At 41.3% G+C, this 22,659-nt stretch overlaps 1 protein-coding gene across 4 annotated transcripts in view; it reads right to left on the reverse strand.

Moving 5' to 3' along the window:
* LOC105211709 (neurogenic protein mastermind) overlaps positions 1-22,659 on the reverse strand; it is a 299,950-nt gene that overhangs the window by 89,228 nt on the left and 188,063 nt on the right. For all 4 annotated transcript variants that reach the window (XM_054233289.1, XM_054233288.1, XM_054233290.1 and 1 more), the window contains exon 4: positions 20,033-22,372. In XM_054233289.1, coding sequence (XP_054089264.1) covers positions 20,033-22,372 — 2,340 coding nt within the window. The remainder of the gene's footprint in view (positions 1-20,032; positions 22,373-22,659) is intronic.

Below are 22,659 nucleotides of genomic sequence, written 5' to 3' on the forward strand. Positions count from 1 at the left end.
TTCTTCTGTAAAATTTAGTATTTCTGACGTTTTTCGTTAGTGAGTTAACCCACTTTTAGTAATTTTCAACCTAACCTTTTTATGGGAGGTGGGCGTGGTTATTATCCGATTTCAACTAATTTCATGGTGTGTGGTGGTGTACGTAAGAGAACCGACTGCAGAAAGTTTGGTTTATATAACTTTATTGGAGATATATACAAATAACCGAATTGGGGGTGGGGCCACGCCCACTTCCCCAAAATAGTTACATCCAAATATGCCCCTTCCTAGTGCGATCCTTTATTCCAAATTTTACTTTATAACTTTATTTATGGCTTAGTTATGACACTTTATGTGTTTTCGGTTTTCGCCATTTTGTGGGCGTGGCAGTGGTCCATTTTCAAAAGCAACCCTCTCACGGTCCCAAGGAACATGTGTTCCAAATTTCATCAAGATATCTAAATTTTTACTCAAGTTATCCGTACGACGGACGGGCGGACAGACAGCAGACGTTCGGATTTTGACTCATCTCGTCACCCTGATCATTTTGATATACATAACCCTATATCTAACTCGTTTAGTTTTATGACTTACAAACAACCGTTATGTGAACAAAACTATAATACTCTCTTAGCAACTTTTGTTGCGAGAGTATAAAAAGGTCCTAAGACAACCATCAGCCAAGTATACTATACACTATAGAACCAGACCAGAACTAGAGTTCGTTGAAACACTTCTCCAACTTGATTTTTGGGTTAACCTTTGGCTCGTTCAGCGATTTCTTGTATACTTGTAAAACGATTGCTCTTTAAGGTTCACTTTACTTTTGGAAATAGAAAAAATCACATGAAGCCATTTCTGGCGAAAATGGAGACTAAAGAATTGTTGCAGTATTATTTTAGCCAAGTGTGAACTTTTAGAAACGAAAATCGATAAGCTCATAAATACACGTCTAACACCAAACGACTGCTACAGACAAAGGGAGCAATGAATACAGCTGAAAAGTTGATTGTACTTCAGGCACATGTATATCAATATTATAACAAGTAAGGAAGGGCTTAGTTCGGGTGTCGCCGAACATTTTATACTCTCGCGATTTATTTATTTAATTTAATTAATATAACAAGCAATTTGACTCACATATTCGGCATAATGGTGCACAGTTCTTTGAAAGTTTGAAAACCCTAATATATGGGAGCTAGTTATGACCCGATTTTACACATTTTTTGGCACGGAGACATATTATTAGAAGAAATATAATCTCTTTGAATTTCTTCAAAATATCTGAGAGACTTACCAAATTTAAGCTCTGAGGTCTTTATATTCGATATATGGGGTCCAATTTCGGCGATTTTTAGAAAGGTGATGCCTCACTATAAATGCAAAGTTCTGTTCCGATATCTTCACTAGTGCTTACTTTGTATAATGTAAAGTAAACGATTCAGATCCACTTCAAAGCTCTAGTATATGGGATGTAGACGTGGTTGTGAACTGAACTGGCCTACTTTCATAACATATCATTGGGAAGCTAGCAATATATAATGAAACGAATTTCATTGAAATTGGTCGGGTAGTTTCGGAGCTACGCTTTTTGACCCATAAGTAGGCGGAGCCACGCCCACTTAAAATTTTTTATACCAATTTGAGTGCAGCTATTCTGTACCATCTTTATAGTGAACTTTTTTTTCAGTTTTCTTTACTGAATTAAAACATTTTTAGTAGTTTTCAATAAACCTTTGTATGGGAGATGGGTTATAATCCGATTTCCTCCATTTTTGGACTGTATAAGGAAGTGAAAAAAATTGGAAAAAATTACTCCTGGGAGTTTCGTTGATATAGCTTTAGTAGTTTACGAGATAAGTACAAAAAGCTTAGTAGGGTGTGGAGTTACACCCATTTTCCCAAAAAATGTACATGTACTCTCTTTAGCAACTTTATTGCGAGAGTATAAAATCATTGACAATTGGACTCCAAATCGGATATATTTATTTTATTTTACTTTTTTTATATTGCCGCTATTTTTTGTATACATCTTGTATGTAACTTTAATGCCTTAGTTACTACTGCACAACGTATCGTGATTATGATTAAATTTGATGCCAGTTGAAGTACTTGACTGCTATTTTCCCTACTGTTACTATAAACCAAACGCTGTCGACGCATAAACGCGTGTGCACTTACGAAAGTGAATAACTTTGCTCAGCGGAAATCGTGAGTGCATTGAAACTAAAGTTTTTCTGATTGCGACGGTGCAGTAACTTTGGAATATAGGCCACAGGCAAAAGTTAAAAATGAAGGAACGTGAAGTTGTTACGCACTTTTTGCGAGGGAAATATGTGTAATGTGAAGTTAGCTGTAGGTTAGCAAGGGAACTACTGTCGCCAATGGCTTACATATACATTTGTTTCGTAAGTATGCAACGGTTTATAATAAAAATAAGCGGTTCAAAGAAAGTTGAAATGTAAATTCGCAGTCAAGAAGCTAACAACCAACAACAACTTTTCACTTTACTACAACGATTTGGTTGGAGTTTAACTGTGTAGTGGTCTTATATGAGAACTTTAATGTGAGTAAATATGAAAATTTATATTTCTATAAAATGTTGAGACTGTAGGTCCTTTTTGTTATCGGAAACCCTCTTTCAAGTGTTTCAAATCTATCAAACCGTCTGCGTTGGTTGAAGTGTATTTTCCCCTCTAAGCTGTCACCCCATACTCCAATCGCTTCTACTACTCCCTTACTTTATGCAAATGTGTGTCACTGTGTTTAAAAGTGTAGGCATTCTACATCCTACCTCAAGGCAAATGGAAAATGTACTCATAGGTATGTCATGTGGAATTCCGTTTCATGTGCTTTTTTCCGCCAACGGCATCCATCGTCAACAGTCAGCTAAGCATACATTTTGCGTATCTCAATCAACAGTCTCATCATTTTCTCGAACCGCTTCATTATTACGCGCGATGTTGCATGAGTTCCGCCATAATCTCAGCATGTAGTGGTTGTTATGTTTTTTGTTGTCTAACTAAAGTGATGTATAAAGGCAGTTATTCCATTCACCTGAGGCTGTTAGTCGGTGAGTTAGGGAGTTTATTGACTGTTCAACTCTGTTATGTGGATTTTCTGTTGTTGTTGTGTTAGTAATGAGTACTAAAGAGTCTCTAAAGAGTTCATAAGTTAAATAAACCTAGCATTAAATCGGTTTAAAAAAGGTTTTCTATTTGAATCATCTCGAAGTGTTGAATATCCCGAAATTCTGATAAAAAATTCCAATAAAACTAAATCGGTGGGAATCTGAGATAATAACGTCGAGAGCCAAGGTTATAGAAAGTTCTCACTTAACGACCAAAGGACTGTAAAAACTTACTTCAAAGGACAGGGATGCCTAACCCGAAATTCTATTTTTGGAACTATAGATTTGTAAAACTAATATCCCACTTTGATATTAGAATTTGAAAAGTGGGCGTGGTCATTAACCGTTTTTTCTCAACCGCACAACGAAAGACTCCGTCATATTAAAGATATCTTAAAGCTTTTTGAAGTACAACCATTTACTTTTAACCCTTTACTAACTGCTCCTCTTACAGCAAAAACATTATTTGAAAACTTGCAAGAAACCATAAAACCTGATATGTTCTCCTCAAGCACTAATAGTTGCCCATGTCTGGCAAAGTGACAAAGGAAACAAAAGGCGAATGGGGAAAAACAAAGGGATTTGTCGTTTCCCATTCAACCGGTATTTATGGTGTATTCAAAGCAAAAGAGGTCTGTATACTAATCACAATATTAATAGCATATGCCATATGCCACAAACAAACACGAGTATTTAAGTAACGGTGTAATACACGAAGCAGCAAGTGAACACGGACAAAGAAAACAAGATGCACACATACAAATGATGGCTACATAACACAACGCAAGACAAAAGCGAAAGTATAAGTAAGGGCAATGTAAGAAAATCAATGTTGCGGCGCCTTCAAGTAGGCAACGAAATATGAGACACGAACAGCGCCACACACGCGAGCATTGGCCGTTTGCTGAGAAGTCATGTAAAAAGTGTTGTCAAGGTAATAAACGTAGACGTGTCATAAATTAACAACAAAAAAGCGGCGACGACATGCCACTTGCACTATTTCCACTCACACACACACACACACACCGATATACTGACAAACAATACGTTTCCGCTTCGAGCACAATTGTATAACTCACTTACTTACTTGCTAGCCTGCATGTAAACAGTAGTAGGAAGAGTGGACAGAGAGGAGACAGTAAGTTTGCATGTCACAGACAATAACAAGTGGCAACTAGTACATACATTGTTGCTCCAAAGGGTTGTTGTTGGGTGTGGTGGCAAGGTGTAGTAGTTGCTTGACAGCCAAGCGATTTGAAGTAATCACTTTTAATTCGTGTTTTCTTTCATGCTCCGCTCTGCTACTGGCAGCCAACGGTAAAGTAACGAAAGACCGCAATAACTGCCATAAAGCAATAATTCAAGCGAGCAAAAAAAATATACAGTTCTCAATTACGCAGAAGCAATGCAATGAGTGTCACTAGTTGGCAGTTGCCACTTGCTACCGGTGTTGCAAGTTGCACGTTTGTAAGGTAGTCGTAGTTGTTGTTAGTTTTTGTTGCCGTTCGGCACTCGTAGCGTATTTGGGGCACGTTTAATGTGCGGCGAATTTTTCATGCGTGCACAACACACACTTGGCAACACATGTTGCACGAATAAACACACGCACACGCGAGTTCGAGTTCGCGAATACAAATATGTTGCTGTGTTGGCAGGCACATGAGCGCGAAAAAATTACGGTATTTGTGACAAATTGTAGCTCGCTATATAACAACCTAGCAACATTAAACACGCAATAACTGCAACAATGGCACTACAACAACAACAACGTGAACAACGTGAAAATAACTAAACACGTCAGTTATAGCCTGCAAAAGTGCGCAGCTTTCAGAGCAAAGCTGACAAATGACTACCTTTGCCATTTCATACACTATGGAGTCAAGTACATATATACAGATGGTATGTGTTTGAAGCTGTGGTTATACATATGTAAATATGATTACCGTTATATTTTTCTTGATACCAGTTCATAAACATGTTTTTGATAACCATATTAGGTTGTTAGGTCTATGTGTTTTTTCCACCTTTTTGGTGAACCTCGATAGGACTGATTGGCATCAAGTTGCTCTGGAGGTTCTATGGAACACTGTCGAGATCATGTTAGTTCCTTCGATAACGGTACTTTTCTTTGAAGTACGATTATCTATTAGACTTGATCTTACGTCAAAGAATATTTTTCCGATTAAATACAAGTTTGGACTCCTCAGACCCAACTTGCCGAAACATGAGTTCGGATCAATAAAGCAAACTTTGAAATGATTTTTTTGGATTGTGTGTCAAGACTACTTTTCCCAATTTTGAAACTAGAAAGCTAATAACTTGTTATAAGCATCAATAGGTCCCAAAAGGTCTTTGGAAATATGAAGAAATACGTATATATACATAAAGCAGGGCCAGTATAACTCGAAGGGGAAAACATTTATAAGTTAGGCTGTTCCCTATAAATGAAACTCCTCTTAGACTATTAAGGATAGTCCTTTGTGATGCCAAAAGAATCTGCTAATTCGCGAAGATGCCAAAAAAATGAGATCCAAGGAATGTTTGCCTAGATCTCGCAAAGGCGGGACATTCCAAAATGAAATCTTAGAAAGATTCTACCTCATCCTCTTCCAAGCAGCTTCTGCAGCTAGCATCCGGTAAAATGTTTAGCCACCATCTTTCTTATGACTAGGAAAAGATTGACCTAGCTGCGGGCGAAGACCTCTTGCTTTGGACAAGAAGGATCTAAACGTAAATGTTATTCTTCCAAGAATTTCTAATGAACTCTCAACCTGAACCTAGAAAAACCTCGAACGCTTGAATAAAAATAGAATCCGCTACTGAACTACTAATCAAAATTATAAAAAAACTCATGAATGCTATCGATATTTATCTGCTTGCATTCCGGTAGGGTTAAGCTTTAGATGTATTTCAAAACATGAGGAAGCTTGTAGTTGGAAGGTATGATTTTAGTTTTCCACGCACGTTCTGGTTCATGTTGCCACGGGCCGCCATGGATATTCACAGATAAATAAATATTAAATAAAATCATATTTGTGGACATATATACATGTGGATTATTATGAGAATATATTTGTGAGAATTTAGGCTTCACTTTGACAACGGTAGTTGTTGTTATTGCTGTATTACTTTTTAATGCTGAGATTGACAAATTTGTCAAATCAGTGAGTCAAAACATTTTGATGGAGGCATAGCGCTACAAATTGCTGACAGGCATAAACACACGAATATATAGAGATTCATAAATAATAATATATATAAATACATACACAAATACTAATGTAGATATATATGCACTCAAAAGACCCACAGCAATTCCAGCAATTGGAAAAATGAAAACAAAAAATTGTTGTCAACTAAATGAAAACACTGCAAATATCTATAGCAACAACAAAATGGAGAAAAAGGCAACAAATATTTATGCGCTGCTAACAGCATTACTAAAAATGACATGAGATCCTTCAACAGAAAACAAACAAACAGTTATTGCATAGCGCAAAGTTTGCGTGTGGCAAATGAATTGAACGCGGTGCACAGGAGCGTAAGCGCTATTCAAGCGCTAAAAGCACTGACTGGCAACAAAATATAAAAATAAAAAAAAAAAAAAAAAATTTCAGAAAATATTAATGATTCCTAAACTAAGCAAAATGTGTCGAAATTGCTTTGGAATATGAATGAATGTATAAAATCAGTTGAATTGAAATACTAAAGGTTGCGAAATGCAATCCTAAACTGGTTAAATTGAACAAATTATGTGGTAAATTGTTCAATTATTTTGCAATTAAGTATACTCTTTATACAAATAATACGAAATTTAATATGAAGGCCAGCAATTATAGATCAGTTGCTTGGTCGAACTTCATCTATTCTTTGTAGTATAAATCAGAGGTTTGAGTACATGGTACTTTACATATATATGAGGTGCGTTCAAAAAATAACGGGAATTTCTAATAGTCCCTTTTTTTATTTTTTTATGTGGATATACACGCCACTGAAGTATGATCAGAAGTAAATCACTGAAAGAGCTAAAACTATCCCTCAAATCGAGTCTGAGGATTGTTGCAGTGATTGAAGAAACGCTGACATAAGTACATAGTATCAAAAGAAGACTATTCTGAAGACGAAAACATAAATAAAAAAAACGAAAATTCCCTATACCTCGTATATACACACCTCGTTCACTAGAAGACTATAAGGTCTTAATTCACCTGCAACAAACATATCTCTCCTCTCAAAAATACCTTAAATCTCGTAGAACAAAACTCCGTAATCTTATTCATCTCAGATGAAATACATTTGTAAGCTTGCTTCAAATGCTTCAAATACGCTCGCAATTTCATTACACTGCGAGAATGCAACAAACTCAAAATAACGGTACATTTCATTTCCAACTGAAATTCCGACAAATGAACTGACAGCGTAATGAAATTTTCGACTTTCTAATTTGAGAAATATTTCTGGCGCAATTGCAAAACGGCCGGCTTATCGGCAAGAAATGCCAGACAAACACGTTCGCAGCTCATTAAATTTCGACGAAAGCCAGATAGTGGCAAATAATTCACACGGGAATTGCGAATTTACTCAAGTATGCATGTGTGTGAGTAATTGCGTGCGCCAGGTATTTCCTGTGGAATACAAATCCAACGAGGCAGTACCAAGGGGAGTGAAGGGAAATATCACTACATGTGTAAATAAATATATGTATGTACACACTTGAAGTCATGTGTGTATGTGTGTCTTGTGGCAGACACGTGCACTGCGCCGCCATTCAACTTCATTTCGGCAATGTGTTGTTAGACCCGAAAGCCCGACAGCGCAGCAGGCACGTACCACAATATGCCAACATAATACTGTAGTATACAACAACACACACACTCATACCTTTTTACAAGCGTACATTTAAGTAAATGTGAAGAAGATGTGAGTGAGAAAGTGAATGTGTGGTAGTAAATCAAATGCTCGGTAACTTGACTAAAAGGTCTCAAGCACTACGTACAGCATGGAAGGCAGTTGAGAGAATGTAAGTAAAGGCGCTGACGAACCGAAGGCATGAGGTGGGAATGTGTTTTGAAATGAAGATGGTGGGCGTGGCATTTAATACCAAACACAAATGATTTGTAGCAAGCGTAGTGTAGGGTGTTGCTGTGGGGGGCGTGATGCTTAAGCATTCAAATCCGATTTGTGGCAATAAATTGTGCAACATTGGTGGGAAATAAAATTTTTAAAATCCCACAAGAATTTCAACTCAAGCAAATTGTAAGTAAGAGAAACTAACAAGCAAGGTGCTCGGAAGAAGTGGAAAATGTCGGAGAAGTAAAATTTAAATATGTTCATGTAAGAAGCAGCCTTAGGAGAGTTGGCAGAAGAAATATATAAAAGTAGTAGGTGCACAAAGTGTAGTAAAGTCTGAAAAGCTAAGGAAATACCCTTTAAGTTAATTGGAAAATTGAACGCTTAGTGGTAGTAATTTAGTTGGTTCAAATAGCAGCATAAACAAGAATAAAGAAGTGATTTAGTAAAGAGTGCTTTAACAGCTGCAAATCAGTTTAAGGTTGGATAGTAAATGTATTGAAAAAAACACTCCTTTATATTTAGTTTACTTTTGTTTAGTTTCTTCTTCTTAACTGGCGTAGAAACCGCTTACGCGGTTATAGCCGAGTCCACAACAGTGCGCCACGCATCTCTCCTTTTGGCGGTTTGGCGCCAATTGGTAATACCAAGTGAAGACAGGTCCTTCTCCACCTGGTCCTTCCACCGGAGTGGAGGTCTCCCTCTTCCTCGGCTTCCACCAGCGGGTACTGCATCGAAAACTTTCAGAGCTGGGGCACTTTCATCCATTCGAACAACATGACCCAGCCAGCGTAGCCGCTGTCTTTTTATTCGCTGGACTATGTCTATGTCGTCGAACAACACATACAGCTCATCATTCCATCTTCTGCGGTATTCGCCGTTGCCAATGTTTAAGGGACCGTATATCTTCCGCAAAACCTTTCTCTCGAAAACTCCTAGTGCCGTCTCATCGGATGTTGACACCGTCCACGCTTCTGCACCATAAAGTAGGACGGGAATGATGAGGGACTTGTAGAGTTTAGTTTTTGTTCGTCGAGAGAGGACTTTACTTTTCAATTGCCTACTCAGTCCATAGTAGCACCTGTTGGCAAGAGTGATTCTGCGTTGGATTTCAAGGCTGACATTATTATCGGTGTTAATGTTGGTTCCTAGGTATACGAAATTATCTACAACTTCAAAGTTATGACTGTCAACAGTGACGTGGGAGCCAAGACGCGAATGCGCTGACTGTTTGTTTGATGACAGGAGATATTTCGTCTTGTCCTCGTTCACCACCAGACCCATTCGCTTCGCTTCCTTATCCAGGCGGGAAAAAGCAGAACTAACGGCGCGGGTGTTGTTTCCGATGATATCAATATCATCGGCGTACGCCAGGAGCTGTACACTCTTGTAGAAGATTGTACCTTCTCTATTTAGCTCTGCAGCTCTTATAATTTTCTCCAGCATCAAGTTAAAGAAGTCGCACGATAGCGAGTCACCTTGTCTGAAACCTCGTTTGGTATCGAACGGCTCGGAGAGGTCCTTCCCGATCCTGACGGAGCTTTTGGTGTTGCTCAACGTCAACTTACACAGCCGTATTAGTTTTGCGGGGATACCAAATTCAGACATCGCGGCATAAAGGCAGCTCCTTTTCGTGCTGTCGAAAGCAGCTTTAAAGTCGACAAATAGATGGTGTGTGTCGATCCTTTTTTCACGGGTCTTCTCCAAGATTTGGCGCATGGTGAATATCTGGTCAGTTGTTGATTTTCCAGGTCTAAAGCCACACTGATAAGGTCCAATCAGTTTGTTGACGGTGGGCTTTAGTCTTTCACACAGTACGCTCGATAGAACCTTATAAGCGATGTTAAGGAGGCTTATCCCACGATAGTTGGCGCAGATTGTGGGGTCTCCCTTTTTGTGAATTGGGCAGAGTACACTGAGATTCCAATCGTCGGGCATGCTTTCTTCCGACCATATTTCGCAAAGAAGCTGATGCATGCACCTTATCAGCTCTTCGCCGCCGTATTTGAATAGCTCGGCCGGCAATCCATCGGCCCCCGCCGCCTTGTTGTTCTTCAAGCGGGTAATTGCTATTCTAATTTCTTCACGGTCGGGCAATGGAACATCTGTTCCATCGTCGTCGATTGGGGAATCGGGTTCGCCATCTCCTGGTGTTGTACTTTCACTGCCATTCAGCAGGCTGGAGAAGTGTTCCCTCCACAAACACAGTATACTCTGGTCATCAACCACTAGATCACCGCTGGGGGTCCTACAGGAGTGTGCTCCGGTCTTGAAACCTTCAGTTAGTCGCCGGATCTTTTCGTAAAATTTTCGAGCATTACCCCTGTCGGCCAGCTTGTCAAGCTCTTCATACTCACGCATTTCTGCCTCTTTCTTTCTTTTTCTGCAAATCTCGCTTCCCTCTTCAGCTCTCGGTATCTTTCCCATCCCGCTCGTGTTGCGGTCGATCGCAACATTGCGAGGTAGGCAGTCTGTTTTCTCTCCACTGCGAGACGACAATCCTCATCATACCAGCTGTTTTTTTGGCTTTTCCGAAAGCCAATGGTTTCGGTTGCAGCTGTACGTAAGGAGTTTGATATGCCGTCCCACAGCTCCCTTATACCGAGATGCTGATGAGTGCTCTCAGAGAGCAGGAGTGCAAGTCGAGTAGAAAATCGTTCGGCTGTCGGTTGTGATTGCAGCTTCTCGATGTCGAACCTTCCTTGTGTTTGTTGACGTGTGCGCTTTTCTACACAGAGGCGGGTGCGTATCTTAGCTGCTACAAGATAGTGGTCCGAGTCGATGTTGGGACCACGAAGCGTACGCACATCAAAAACACTGGAGACATGTCGTCCATCTATCACAACATGATCGATCTGGTTGCGAGTGATTCGATCCGGGGACAGCCAAGTAGCTTGATGGATTTTCTTATGCTGGAATCTAGTGCTACAGATGACCATATTTCGGGCCCCGGCGAAGTCGATCAGCCTCAGACCGTTTGGTGATGTTTCGTCATGGAGGCTGAATTTTCCGACTGTTGTGCCAAAGACACCTTCTTTACCCACCCTAGCGTTGAAATCGCCAAGCACGATTTTGACATCGTGGCGGGGGCAGCGCTCATAGGTACGTTCTAGGCGCTCATAGAAGGTATCTTTGGTCACATCGTCCTTCTCTTCCGTCGGGGCGTGGGCGCAAATCAGCGATATGTTGAAGAACCTCGCTTTGATGCGGATTGTGGCTAGACGTTCATCCACCGGAGTGAATGCCAGGACTCGACGACGGAGTCTCTCTCCCACCACGAATCCCACACCGAATTTGCGCTCCTTTATATGGCCACTGTAGTAGATGTCACAAGGACCCACCTTCTTCCGTCCTTGTCCCGTCCATCGCATTTCTTGGATTGCGGTGATGTCAGCCTTTACTCTTACGAGGACATCAACCAGCTGGGCAGAGGCACCTTCCCAATTAAGGGTCCGGACATTCCAGGTGCATGCCCTTAAATCATAGTCCTTTATACGTTTGCCGTGGTCGTCATCAAAAGGGGGGTTTCTCATCCGAGGCCTGTGTTTCTTATTCACTGGTTATTCGTTTTTATGTGGTGGGTCCCAAGCCCTACGCACAACCGCATAAGCGGGATTCGCCTTCTCACTTTAGCTCGCTTCCAGACGGATGTCTGTTGGCTACCCAGAGGATACTTGGTCTAAGACCGGAAGTTGTGAGCTGCTTGAGCCACATGTAAAAGAATCGTTCCTGGCCACTCCCAAGTGAATGGCAGTCAGAAACTTTCCTCACTTACGTGAACTTCTACATACGACTCCATCCTCCTTTGTTTAGTTTATTCTTTCCAAATATATGGAACTCTCTCTTTATCTCTTGCTCAGTATACGTCTCTAGCTCTATCACTGTCCAATACCAATCTATGTCTTTATCTCCATCTCTTTCTCCTGCTCCATCTTCATTTAGAATACTATATTGCACGTTTTTTCTGTTTCTATCTCCATTTTCATCACTGTCTCTAACTCTATAAATGTCACCATCTCTATATTTTTCTATTTCCATATCTCCATCTCGTTGCTTCCTCCAACTATCTATCTCTTGCTCTATTTGTATACTCTCGAAACAATGTTGCTAGAGAGTATTATAGTTTTGTTCACATAACGGTTGTTTGTAACACCCAAAACTAAACGAGTTAGATATAGGGTTATATATACCAAAGTGATCAGGGTGAAGAGTGGAGTTCAAATCCGGATGTCTGTCTGTCCATCCGTCTGTGCAAGCTGTAACTTGAGTAAAAATTAAGATATCTTAATGAAACTCGGCACACTTATTTCTTGGCACCATAGGAAGGTTGCTTTCGAAAATGAGCAAAATTGGACCACTGCCACGCCCGCAAAATCGCAAAAACCGAAAACACATAAAGTGCCATAACTAAGCCATAAATAAAGCTATGGAAATAAAATTTGGTATGAAGGATCGCACTATGAAGGGGCATATTTGGATGTAATTTTTTTGGTAACCAATAGAGCTATATAAACCAAACTTTCTGCAGTGGTTTTTTTAGCCATTTCCTTACACAGTCCAAAAATGAAAGAAATCGGATCATAACCACGCCCACCTCCCATACAAAGGTTAGGTTGAAAATTACTAAAAGTGGGTTAACTCACTAACAAAAAAACGTCAGAAACACTAAATTTTACACAAGAAATGGCAGATGGAAGCTGCACTCAGATTTTTTTACAAAATGGAAAATGGGCGAGGCGTCGCCCATACCTCAGGAACTACGCGACCGATTTCAATGAAACTTGGTTTGTAATAGTTTCCTTACATCCCAATGATATGTTGTGAAAATAGGCCAAATCGCTTCACAACCACGCCTACTTCCTATATACCAGAACTTTGAAGACGATCTGAATCGTTTACATTACAATATATGTATAAAGTGAGCACTAGTGAAGATATCGGTGCAGAGCTTTGCACAAATACTATGTTTATAGTGTGGCAGCCCCATTCTAAAAATCGCCGAAATCGGACCATAGGTTTTTAAGGCCCCATATATCGAACATGAGGACCTCGGTGCTTCTAACCTAGTATTAGGGTTTCCAACTTTCAATGGACTTTATACAATATATATGACGAATATGTGGGTCAAATTGTGTATTATATAATATAAATAAAGTAAAATAAATAAATTGCGAGAGTATAAAATGTTCGGTTACACCCGAACTTAGCCCTTTCTTACTTGTTATATTTTTATTTATCAATATAACTTTCCATATCTCCTTTTCTACATCTATCTTCATCTCTCTCAAAATCTGGATCTATTTTCACTAGACTATCTGAAGTTATTTTACCTAATGAAGTTATTTTACCTTAACCCTATAACTCTACGTCTACGAAATCATCATCACTGATGGCATATATATAAGACATAACGGTAGTTTTTTATATATGTGAACTATATGTGCTAGAATTATACTAATTTTTTTCCACACTCTCTCTCCAAACACAAATCAAAACACTTCACACTTCACAATATCAAAGAGAAGCATCCTACTCCTATAAAGTCTAACAAAGCACAGCGTAAGACACGCTGACCTGGTCCAACACCTGCGGCGCGTCAGTGCGTTAATTTATTTATGGCAGTCGACAAGAAAAATTTGTTGTGGCATTAGGTGCTGTAGAAACTTGGTTTTACGCCACAGCTAAGGTTGGACACCCGCTGAAGCTAACTTGCCTTGGCAGCAGAGACTGCACTCTCCAGCGCTCTAGTGGAGCTCTTTGCTAACAGCAGGCTGCCTTTGTTTACGGTATTATTTAAGGTGTTCTTTACAGTAAGGTGTGTGTGTGTGTGTGTGTGGCACATATGTGGAATGCATGTATTTGTGCTGAAAATATGCTGCACATTGCTTGCGTGTTGAATATTCTAGTTTCATGATTTTTTTGCTTTGCAGCAACACAACATTTTTATAACGCCAAATAAAGCTGTATAACCAAATAGAGGAGTCAACACGGTTGCACTGTGTGGCGCTGTAGTGTTGTGTGGCATACAAGTTAATATCTCAAATAACTCGGTGTGTGCAGGAATGTTGTGAAAATTGCAGTGTAATATTAATTTTTGCCTTTGTGCAGAGCTAATAAATTTTAGAGCAGTCTCGATTTTCCATTTGCTGTCGAGCATGCAAAAGAGTAACCGGAAATTGGAGCCTACATTTAGGTGCGCTTGGAAGAGGAGGCAGTGCAATTTGTGGGATTTGTACCGGTTGGGATGGAATTATTTGAATTTTTTCTGTGAAAATAATTTCGTTAAATTTCGAAAAACTTTATTATTTTTTTGTTGCCATCAGAAATTTGAATCTATATTTGGGGGCTGAAGAGACATGAAATCCTATCCAGTTTCTTCTGACTTTTTCTCTATTCTCCCAATTCTCATTCCCCTACATTCACATCATAACACATTTTATTGCACAGCATAAAAATAACAATTTAATAAAGGTTGCAACATGTCCCATCAGCCATGACCACATGCCACAAAGCATCATCATCATTTGTGTAGAGTAAAGTTAAGGGCATTATCAAATCTAACATATTTATTAGAAAGTATTCCAAGCGAGTGTTGCATGTGTGGGCGTGTAATATCGTGCTGTGTGCGTGCGTGCAGCTGCAACAACAACAATAACAGCAGCAATAACTTTTTAACTGCAATGATGTGCTGGTAGTATTGTACGAGCACTTGGCTCTTGCAATTCATTGAAATTGCGTGAGTGCCACCTTTGATTTTCTCTCTTTTTATTATTTTTTCTTCGTCTGCTTGTCCTTTTCTTCTTCGCACTGTAGTAAAAAGAAGCGCTTAAGTAGCATTTTATTGCTGCAATTTCGATTGTGGAATGCATTGAGAATGCTCGCAAATGGCGCTGCAAAGGTAAAGGTTACCACGGCATGCGGGATGTGGCAATGTGGAAGTGCTTAATGTGGCAAATCAGCAGGTGGAGTGGGTGATTGAGTTCGATTTAGTGTTGCCAGGTGCAAGCGTGACTTGACTACCTTGATCATGCTGCTCACGGTAATGATGATAACGATGATGATGTTGACAATAATGATGATGAAGAAAAGAGAGTCAGTTTTGCTGTTCTTGCTGTCGACCTGCCGTTGTGCTTGGTCAGTTTTGCTCAACTAAGCTTTTGCTACTCGAATTTTGTTATTGTTGTTGCTGCTGCTGCTGTAGCACTTCTTACTGCTTATGAATGCAACGCACATTGTGGCAAGTTGATTGCTTTCCCCGTTTGCAATTTGCGTTAGTAATAAATAAAATCGCTGTATTGTTGAAGTTCGCGGAGTAGAGTATCAATCAATTTTAGTTTGATTCTTGGAGACTATGAAATATGAGTTACAACTTTCGAGTTATTTAAGAGTTGGAGATTGTTGGTTGGTTGAAAAGGGAGGCGAAGAGAGCCTGACCGCAAGCGGCCGCACTTAGGCCATTATTAGGCCCATTGTGCTCCCCGAAGGTACCCTGATAAGCGTCACCTGAACAACTCGGTCAATTGAACGAAGTTTCTGAGTTTATTCCATCCCTGCTGCCCAATTTCTCTTAGATTAGAGTAATGGGAGAAGGCCGGCAGAAGGCCGGGCATTCGCAGAGATAATGCTCTAGTGTCTCATCATCTTCCGCGCACGCCCTGCATTCCGCCGATTCTACTATGCCAAGTCTCTGCAGGTGGCCTCTTAGAGGCAGGTGCCCCGTGATGACCCTGTGATACAGCTTAGTTCTCTTTTGCTTAAAGTAAGAAGTTTTTTGGCTTGTCCAGTGTCAACAATACCCCATAGTAGCTTTGTGGTGCGACTCGTGTTGCACATGTTCCAGGACCTGAGCTGTTCCCCTAGCATCCATTGCTTTAGGCAGCGCTTTAGAGAACTGAAAGGTCTGGGACAGTTTAAGGGAACTGTATTCCCAGCTGCACCTGAGCGAGCCAACTCATCTGCCTTTTCGTTTCCTTCTATACCTATATGACCGGGTACCCAGATAATGCTAACTGAGTTTTCTCCCGCTAGTCTATTAATTGCCTCTTTGCATGATCTGACGCATTGAGACTTTTTATTGGCGCAGCGGATAGCCTTAATCGCGGCTTGGCTATCCACAAGAAAGTTGATGGACCTGTTTGCTGGGTGCAGGCCCACCTAGCGCCTTTCCTTATTCCGACAATCTCAGCTTGAAATACCGAATTGTAGTCGTTTAGCTTTAAGCTTCTTTCTGTGTGTGGGTATTTACAGAAGAAGCCTGTTCCCGTTCCTGTTTCACCTTTTGATCCGCCGGTGAATATATAGATTTCACCGTTGGTACTATCTATGATTGTTTCATTTGTCCAATCTTCTCTGCTGGGGAAGGAGAATGTTGGTTTAATTTCCTCAACAGTCTCCGTTTCCCGGTCACAGGACCAATCCAAACCGAGTTCAGTGACAAGATTTATTATGATCCCATGTCACCATTGGTGCAATATTTGGGTCCAGTGGCCCAAGATCTTTAGCCTACACGCTGTAAGCGCTGCAACATACTTCACTTGGATATGTGGATATATGATATTGGCCGGATATCAAGGATAACCTCCAAGGACTTTGTTGAAGCTGTTTTCATAGCACCGGTTATCCCTATCAAGCAGGTCCTTTGAACCTGTTCCAATGATTTAATCCGGCACTTTTTCGTTAGCGCTTTCCACCAAACTAACGCACCATATATTAGCGTCGGTCGAATCACACTTGAGATTGTTAATATAAAAAGGTTTTAGTAAAATTAGAAAAGTATTTCATTCTTCATAGTACGAGATTGGATAGTAAAATGATGCATGCAATGACTTCAACAAAAATTTTAAAAATTATTATACGGAAATCTTTTCAAACACACATCCGAAAAGTGTCTCAAAACGTAATAAAGTTGGAACATGTAAGCGTCAATTTATGCAGAATCTAGTTGTAAGGTTATGGATAATCAGTCTTAAAACCGAAAGAAAAGGTGTTCATAATTTGTTAATAACCTAAATGTAGGCAACACTTTTCTGTTTACAATAAAATGTTGCACCGAATTTATTGCTGCGCACCTGCATATTTCCGAAAAGTAACGTTCCACTATGATAGTAGAGTGGCGATGCTAGCCTTGATTTCGCTGACTATGCGCTCGGGGTTGGTGAAGGAATGACTGTAGGAGCACCAGTATCCTCTTGTAATTTAGTACTCGATGGATGGGCCTCACTGAGCAAGCGATAGACAGTCACTAGTTTTGTCGCAAGATCCTTTTGGCCCAAAGTATTTCGCAAAAGGAGTAGATAACGCGTCGTCTTAAATAAAGTCAATTTCTCCTTAGTTATAGGGGTTCTAACAGGTCAGTGTCCCATCGAGATTCACGCGGTTGAACTAAAAATTTTACTGGACGCTAGTTGTAGAAGCTGCTTAGAGGAGGATGAGGTAGAATCTTCTCACAATTTCCTTTTGGAATTCCCCACCTTTGGGAGCTCTAGGCAAAAGCTTTTTGGTTCTCACTTTTTTTGTACATCGGTGTTAATTAGCTGTTATGGAAGTATATAACCTCAACAGATTTATGGTAGGTCAGTCTTAAATTTAAGTGAGGTGGTAAATGTTTGGCATCCCAAAGCCTTTAATAGTCTAAGTGTGTTTCCTCTGGTGGGAATCAGTCATTGAACCTAACCAAACCAAATTTTGATTATAGGAATTTTCAAGCTCCTTTTATAAGCAGATTTTTGTTTTGTTAAAAGTACATAAACTTAGTTTTCCTAAAATGAGACTATATACTTTGAATACTTAAATTCAAACTAGATAACCTCGACATTTTTGTAACAAACATTTTGAAAAAGAATATACTAATCTGCATTTCCTTTCTATTAAATCAGAAAATACTTCTGGAGGAAACTGAAGTCCTTTTTCTTGATAAATGTCCACCAAAGCATACTCTTACTCTATTATTTGGCAAAAACTAAATTCTGCGCGACAAAAGCTCACGGAAGCTTTTTTCACTAATGGAAACTTCATGAAAGTTTTAAATTCGATGTATCTCAAGTTATTGTATGAGTTTGAAAAACAATCTTAAAAAATACCGATTTCTTTGCTTAAAATTCTCTTTAAAGCTTTCACATAGATTTTCATATGTAAATATTAGTCCATATTTACAGCCAATTGCTCTCTCTAAACAAAATTTGACACCTAATTTATGTCTTATTACAAATCCATGCGACCAGTTACCTTTTAACTACAATAGGCTTAATAGCTTATGGAAATCACAATAAATTGCAAAATGTCAAACAATAAATTCAATTGAGCGCAAAACTGACACACACAGATTTAACTAACTGTTAACCCGACATTAAACCCCTTCGTATTACTAACGGTAGTTGCTAAGTAGGACATTTAATGAAACAAACTGCTTGCCACATCCACTACAAATCACAACGACAAAATCCCAGCAATTCATTTCAAATCTATTGTGTCATTCAAAAGCTATACAAAGTCATCAAGCAAAACGATTTACACGAAATTAGATTGCCAATGCAAATGCTACACAACTGTCAGACAACTCAAGCATAGACGAGCATAAGCAATGACTTCGAGTAGGGAAAATTCCCGAAAATGGCGAAATGAGTATGCTGCCGAATGCTGAATGCTGACTACACAATGAAATGCTGAAATTCGTATTTAATTGCACCTTGAAGAGCAATTAATGTCACACAAAAGCTATGCTTGTTGCTCTTACTTTTTCTATTGTTGTTGTTGCTGTTTTGCCAGTGGCAGGTAGATAGGTGAGATTGGAGCAAAAGAGACACGGATGAATTGTCGAAAGACATCATCAATTCACGAGTGCTTAGCAAATGCTGGCGACACAGACACACACACAAGCAAACGCAAGGATCAACAGACACATACAGACGGATACGAAAGCACCATGATACTACAAAATTGCTTTGCCTTGCCTACCCAAATGTGTTTGTATGTATGTCTGCAAAGCTAAATTCCCACTAGTGTTGCCAACTCCAGTTACGCCGTTTGTATGCACAGCGCTCACACAAATAAACAACAACAATTACTTGCTCGTAATATATGCGATGGGGGTCACACATGTGGCAGCTAACGGGTGAACATACCTATGTGGATGTTCCACTATGATTACATTCATATATATAGATCTGTTTGCTAGTGGAATCAGCGAAAATGCAACTGACAGCAAGTCGGACAAACAAGCGAAATTTGGCGTTGGCGTTGGCTTATGTTGTTGTGGTTACGGGAGAGGTTGTCATACGCCGCAAGCTCTAGGACGACTTTGGTCAATGAACCGTAGCTAAATCCATATGTAATGGTTAGCGGTGTGAGGTGGGACTGCAGAGGTCTGCTGATTTGGCGGAAGATGCAGCGTGAAATATGGCTGAGTCATTGCCAAAAAGCAGTAAGCTGCTTTTGTTGGGTATTCTGAGCTCAATGCATTACACTAGATATCATCCTAAAGACGTGGCGTCTGCCAAAAGTGAAAGCGAAAACTCTCAGATCTCATTCATACGAAAGAATGGTATTCTTTCACAGAGATCTCTCTTCACTAGCTGCGACTCCAAGAGACAGATCTAACATAGAGAGAGTTACAAATATTCATAAAGAAGAGTACTACGATAGACTAGATAGATAAACTCTTCGATTGTTTAACACAAAGATAGATAAGAGTCTATAATAGACTATCGAATAGCCCATGCTGTCTTTAACTTCTTCTTTAGATCAGGACAAATACAATAACCTTGGGTTCCATATATTCAATATATGACAAAGAGAATATTATAGTTTCAGTTCTTTTACAGAACTATTTTGAAATTAATATACGGTCGTACTCACCTCAGTGCAGAATTCACAACCGCATTGCTGCAGCGTGGTGGCCTCCTCCTGCGTTTCCACATCCACCAAACACAACTTGCATGTGAAGGGTTCGAAACGTTTCAGCGGCTGTGCTGCTGCTACCGGAGCTGTATAGTGCCTGGGGTCGACAATGTCCGTGTTAGCTTTGCACGCAGGCGATATATTTATCGTCATAGCAGCATCATCGTCATCCGCACCGCCACTGTAACGGCGGCCACCACCAGCATCGCGTGCCATTGTTGTCTTTGACATCGCCAGCAGAGAGGTGATGGTGAAGGGATATGTTTGCGATGTTGGCGGCAATGCGTAGGTGGGTGCGGGCGTAGTGGCCGATGAGCAGGAAGCGGAGGTGCATGGTGTGCCGACCGACGAAGCGGCCGATGTGGGTGAGGTCGGTGATGACGGCAGATCGACGAGTATGCCTGAGGTGTTGCTGTTGCTGTTGCTAGTGTTGGCCGTGTACGAAGACATGGTGAACGTTGCTTGCGGGGCGTTGGCGGTGGGTGTGATTACTAGTGTATCTGCTGCGATTACGCTTGCTGCAACTGTAGCGAGAGCTGTTGTTGTGGCAGCGGTGGCTACGGGTGTTGTGGGTGTGCTGCCGGCATGCGGCGATGTGATGCTTGAAGTGAGCGTAGCCGTGGTCATATTGGACGGCGGTGTGATGCTGCTCGCGCTCTGCGTACTTGGCGCATCAGCCGAGCTTTTACGGGAACAATTACCACTGCTGTTGCCGGCACCGCTGCCACCGGCATTGTGCTCGACGACAGTGGTATCAGCATTGCGATTACTACTTAATACAATATAATTACTACTACTATTATTTAACTGACTACTGCTTACGTTGCTAATTTTGCGTTCGCGCTGTTGTTGATGTTGTTGCGATGAGTGTGGTGGTGGCTTGTAATCAAGCGTCGCTGCCAGCGCTTGCAGCTGTTGTTGTGAAGCGGATGCGGGCATTTGTGTGGTAGTATGCGGTACGAACGCGCCGCCGGCTACACCTGCATTCGGCGCTACATTGAGTGAGTAGCGTGAACCGGAAGCAGCCAGCGATAGCAAGCTCGAACAGCGCGAGCATGTCGCACCGGCATTAATGCTCGTCACGCTGTTTCGCAGCCTATTTAATGGGCGTATTTGTTCCACGCCGCTTGCGCTGAAGATCCCGCTACCAGTGGTGTGTGTGCGCCGCATACCGCTGCCGCCGCCGCATGCACCACCACCACCGCCGGCGCTACAACTATTGTGCCGCGCCACACCACCACCACTACCGTTGTTACAACCACCGCCGTTATTTCTGCCACCAGCGCCTACATGCGCTGCCGCACTGCCACCAAAGATGGGCGAGCACAAGGAGTTGGTTTGCCGCGTCAGCGCCAACACAGTCTCACACTTGCGCAGGCCGCGATACTGCACTATCGAGTGCGACTTCTCGTTGTACAAACTAGCCGCGCTGCCCTCACGCCGCATGATATTCCACAGCTTCTGCTGCACCACATTCAGCGACGATGTGCTGCCCTGCATTGCACCGTTCACGGTCAACTTATCGCCACCGCAATCACCACTTTTGCGCTGCTCCTGCGCCGCCACCAACTGTTGCTTGTATTGACGCCCGCGCTGGGATGTGTCGCGCAACAGCACCATATTCTGATCCGACGGTGTTCGCGTAATCGTTATCTCCGGCGATGAGGGCATAGGCTGTTGCGACACAATATTTTCTGCGCGACAATTCACAACATCCACATTAACACCGTTAATCGAGTTGCCGCTATTACTGCGCGCGTTCGACGACTTGCGTCCCACCAGTGATTTTAAGAAGTTCTCGATGCGCCTGCGTGGTGGCAATGTGCCACTCAATGAGTTCGTCAGCCCAACCTCGCCATCGTAGCCATTCACCGGCGCTGCTGTTGTTTGTTCTGCGCTTTCGCCGCCACCAGACATCTCACTCTGCATAGCGGCATTGTGTGCATTCGACAGCGGTAGCGTTGTAGGCGCTTGTGGACCGCCACCATTTGTACGTCGCACCTGCGCTGCGTGCTTCGTTTCGTATTTCGTCGTGCGCGCAATACCGATACCGCTGCCACTTCCAACGCCGTTGCCGCCACCCACAGCACTAATGCCGATGCCGTCTTTGCCCGTGTGGGCGTGGCTGTTGGCCTGCGCATGCAGCTGCGCCTGTATGTTGACTTGGTTGCGCGTCTCTAGCAACGCAACAGTCTCATTGTCGGCCGCCGTCGAGGAGTTGTGTGAGGACCGCTGGTGTTGATAGTGGTTGAGGTGTTGCTTCTTTGTGTTGGCCAGGTTGTGGATTGGCGAAGAATCCTGCATGTGTAAGGAACAATGCAGAAATAAATTTTAATAATTTTGACATGAAACGGTATAAAATTCAATACTGTTTGTTTACATATTTATTTTGATTTTTATTTCTGTTTTGAAATTTGTTATGAAGTTCAATTTCAAAACTTTAGTGTTGGAAAACTATCTGGCTTTCGGGTTGATCTCTAAGTATCGTCTGACTTTAAAACAGATAATCAAAATTTTAAATTATGGACTTGGTAGGGCCATTACCTAAGTATCTAACCTGTCACAATAACTCTCTTGTGAATGAG

This window comes from Zeugodacus cucurbitae, chromosome 6 (assembly GCF_028554725.1).
Source record: "Zeugodacus cucurbitae isolate PBARC_wt_2022May chromosome 6, idZeuCucr1.2, whole genome shotgun sequence".
NCBI lineage: Eukaryota > Metazoa > Arthropoda > Insecta > Diptera > Tephritidae > Zeugodacus > Zeugodacus cucurbitae.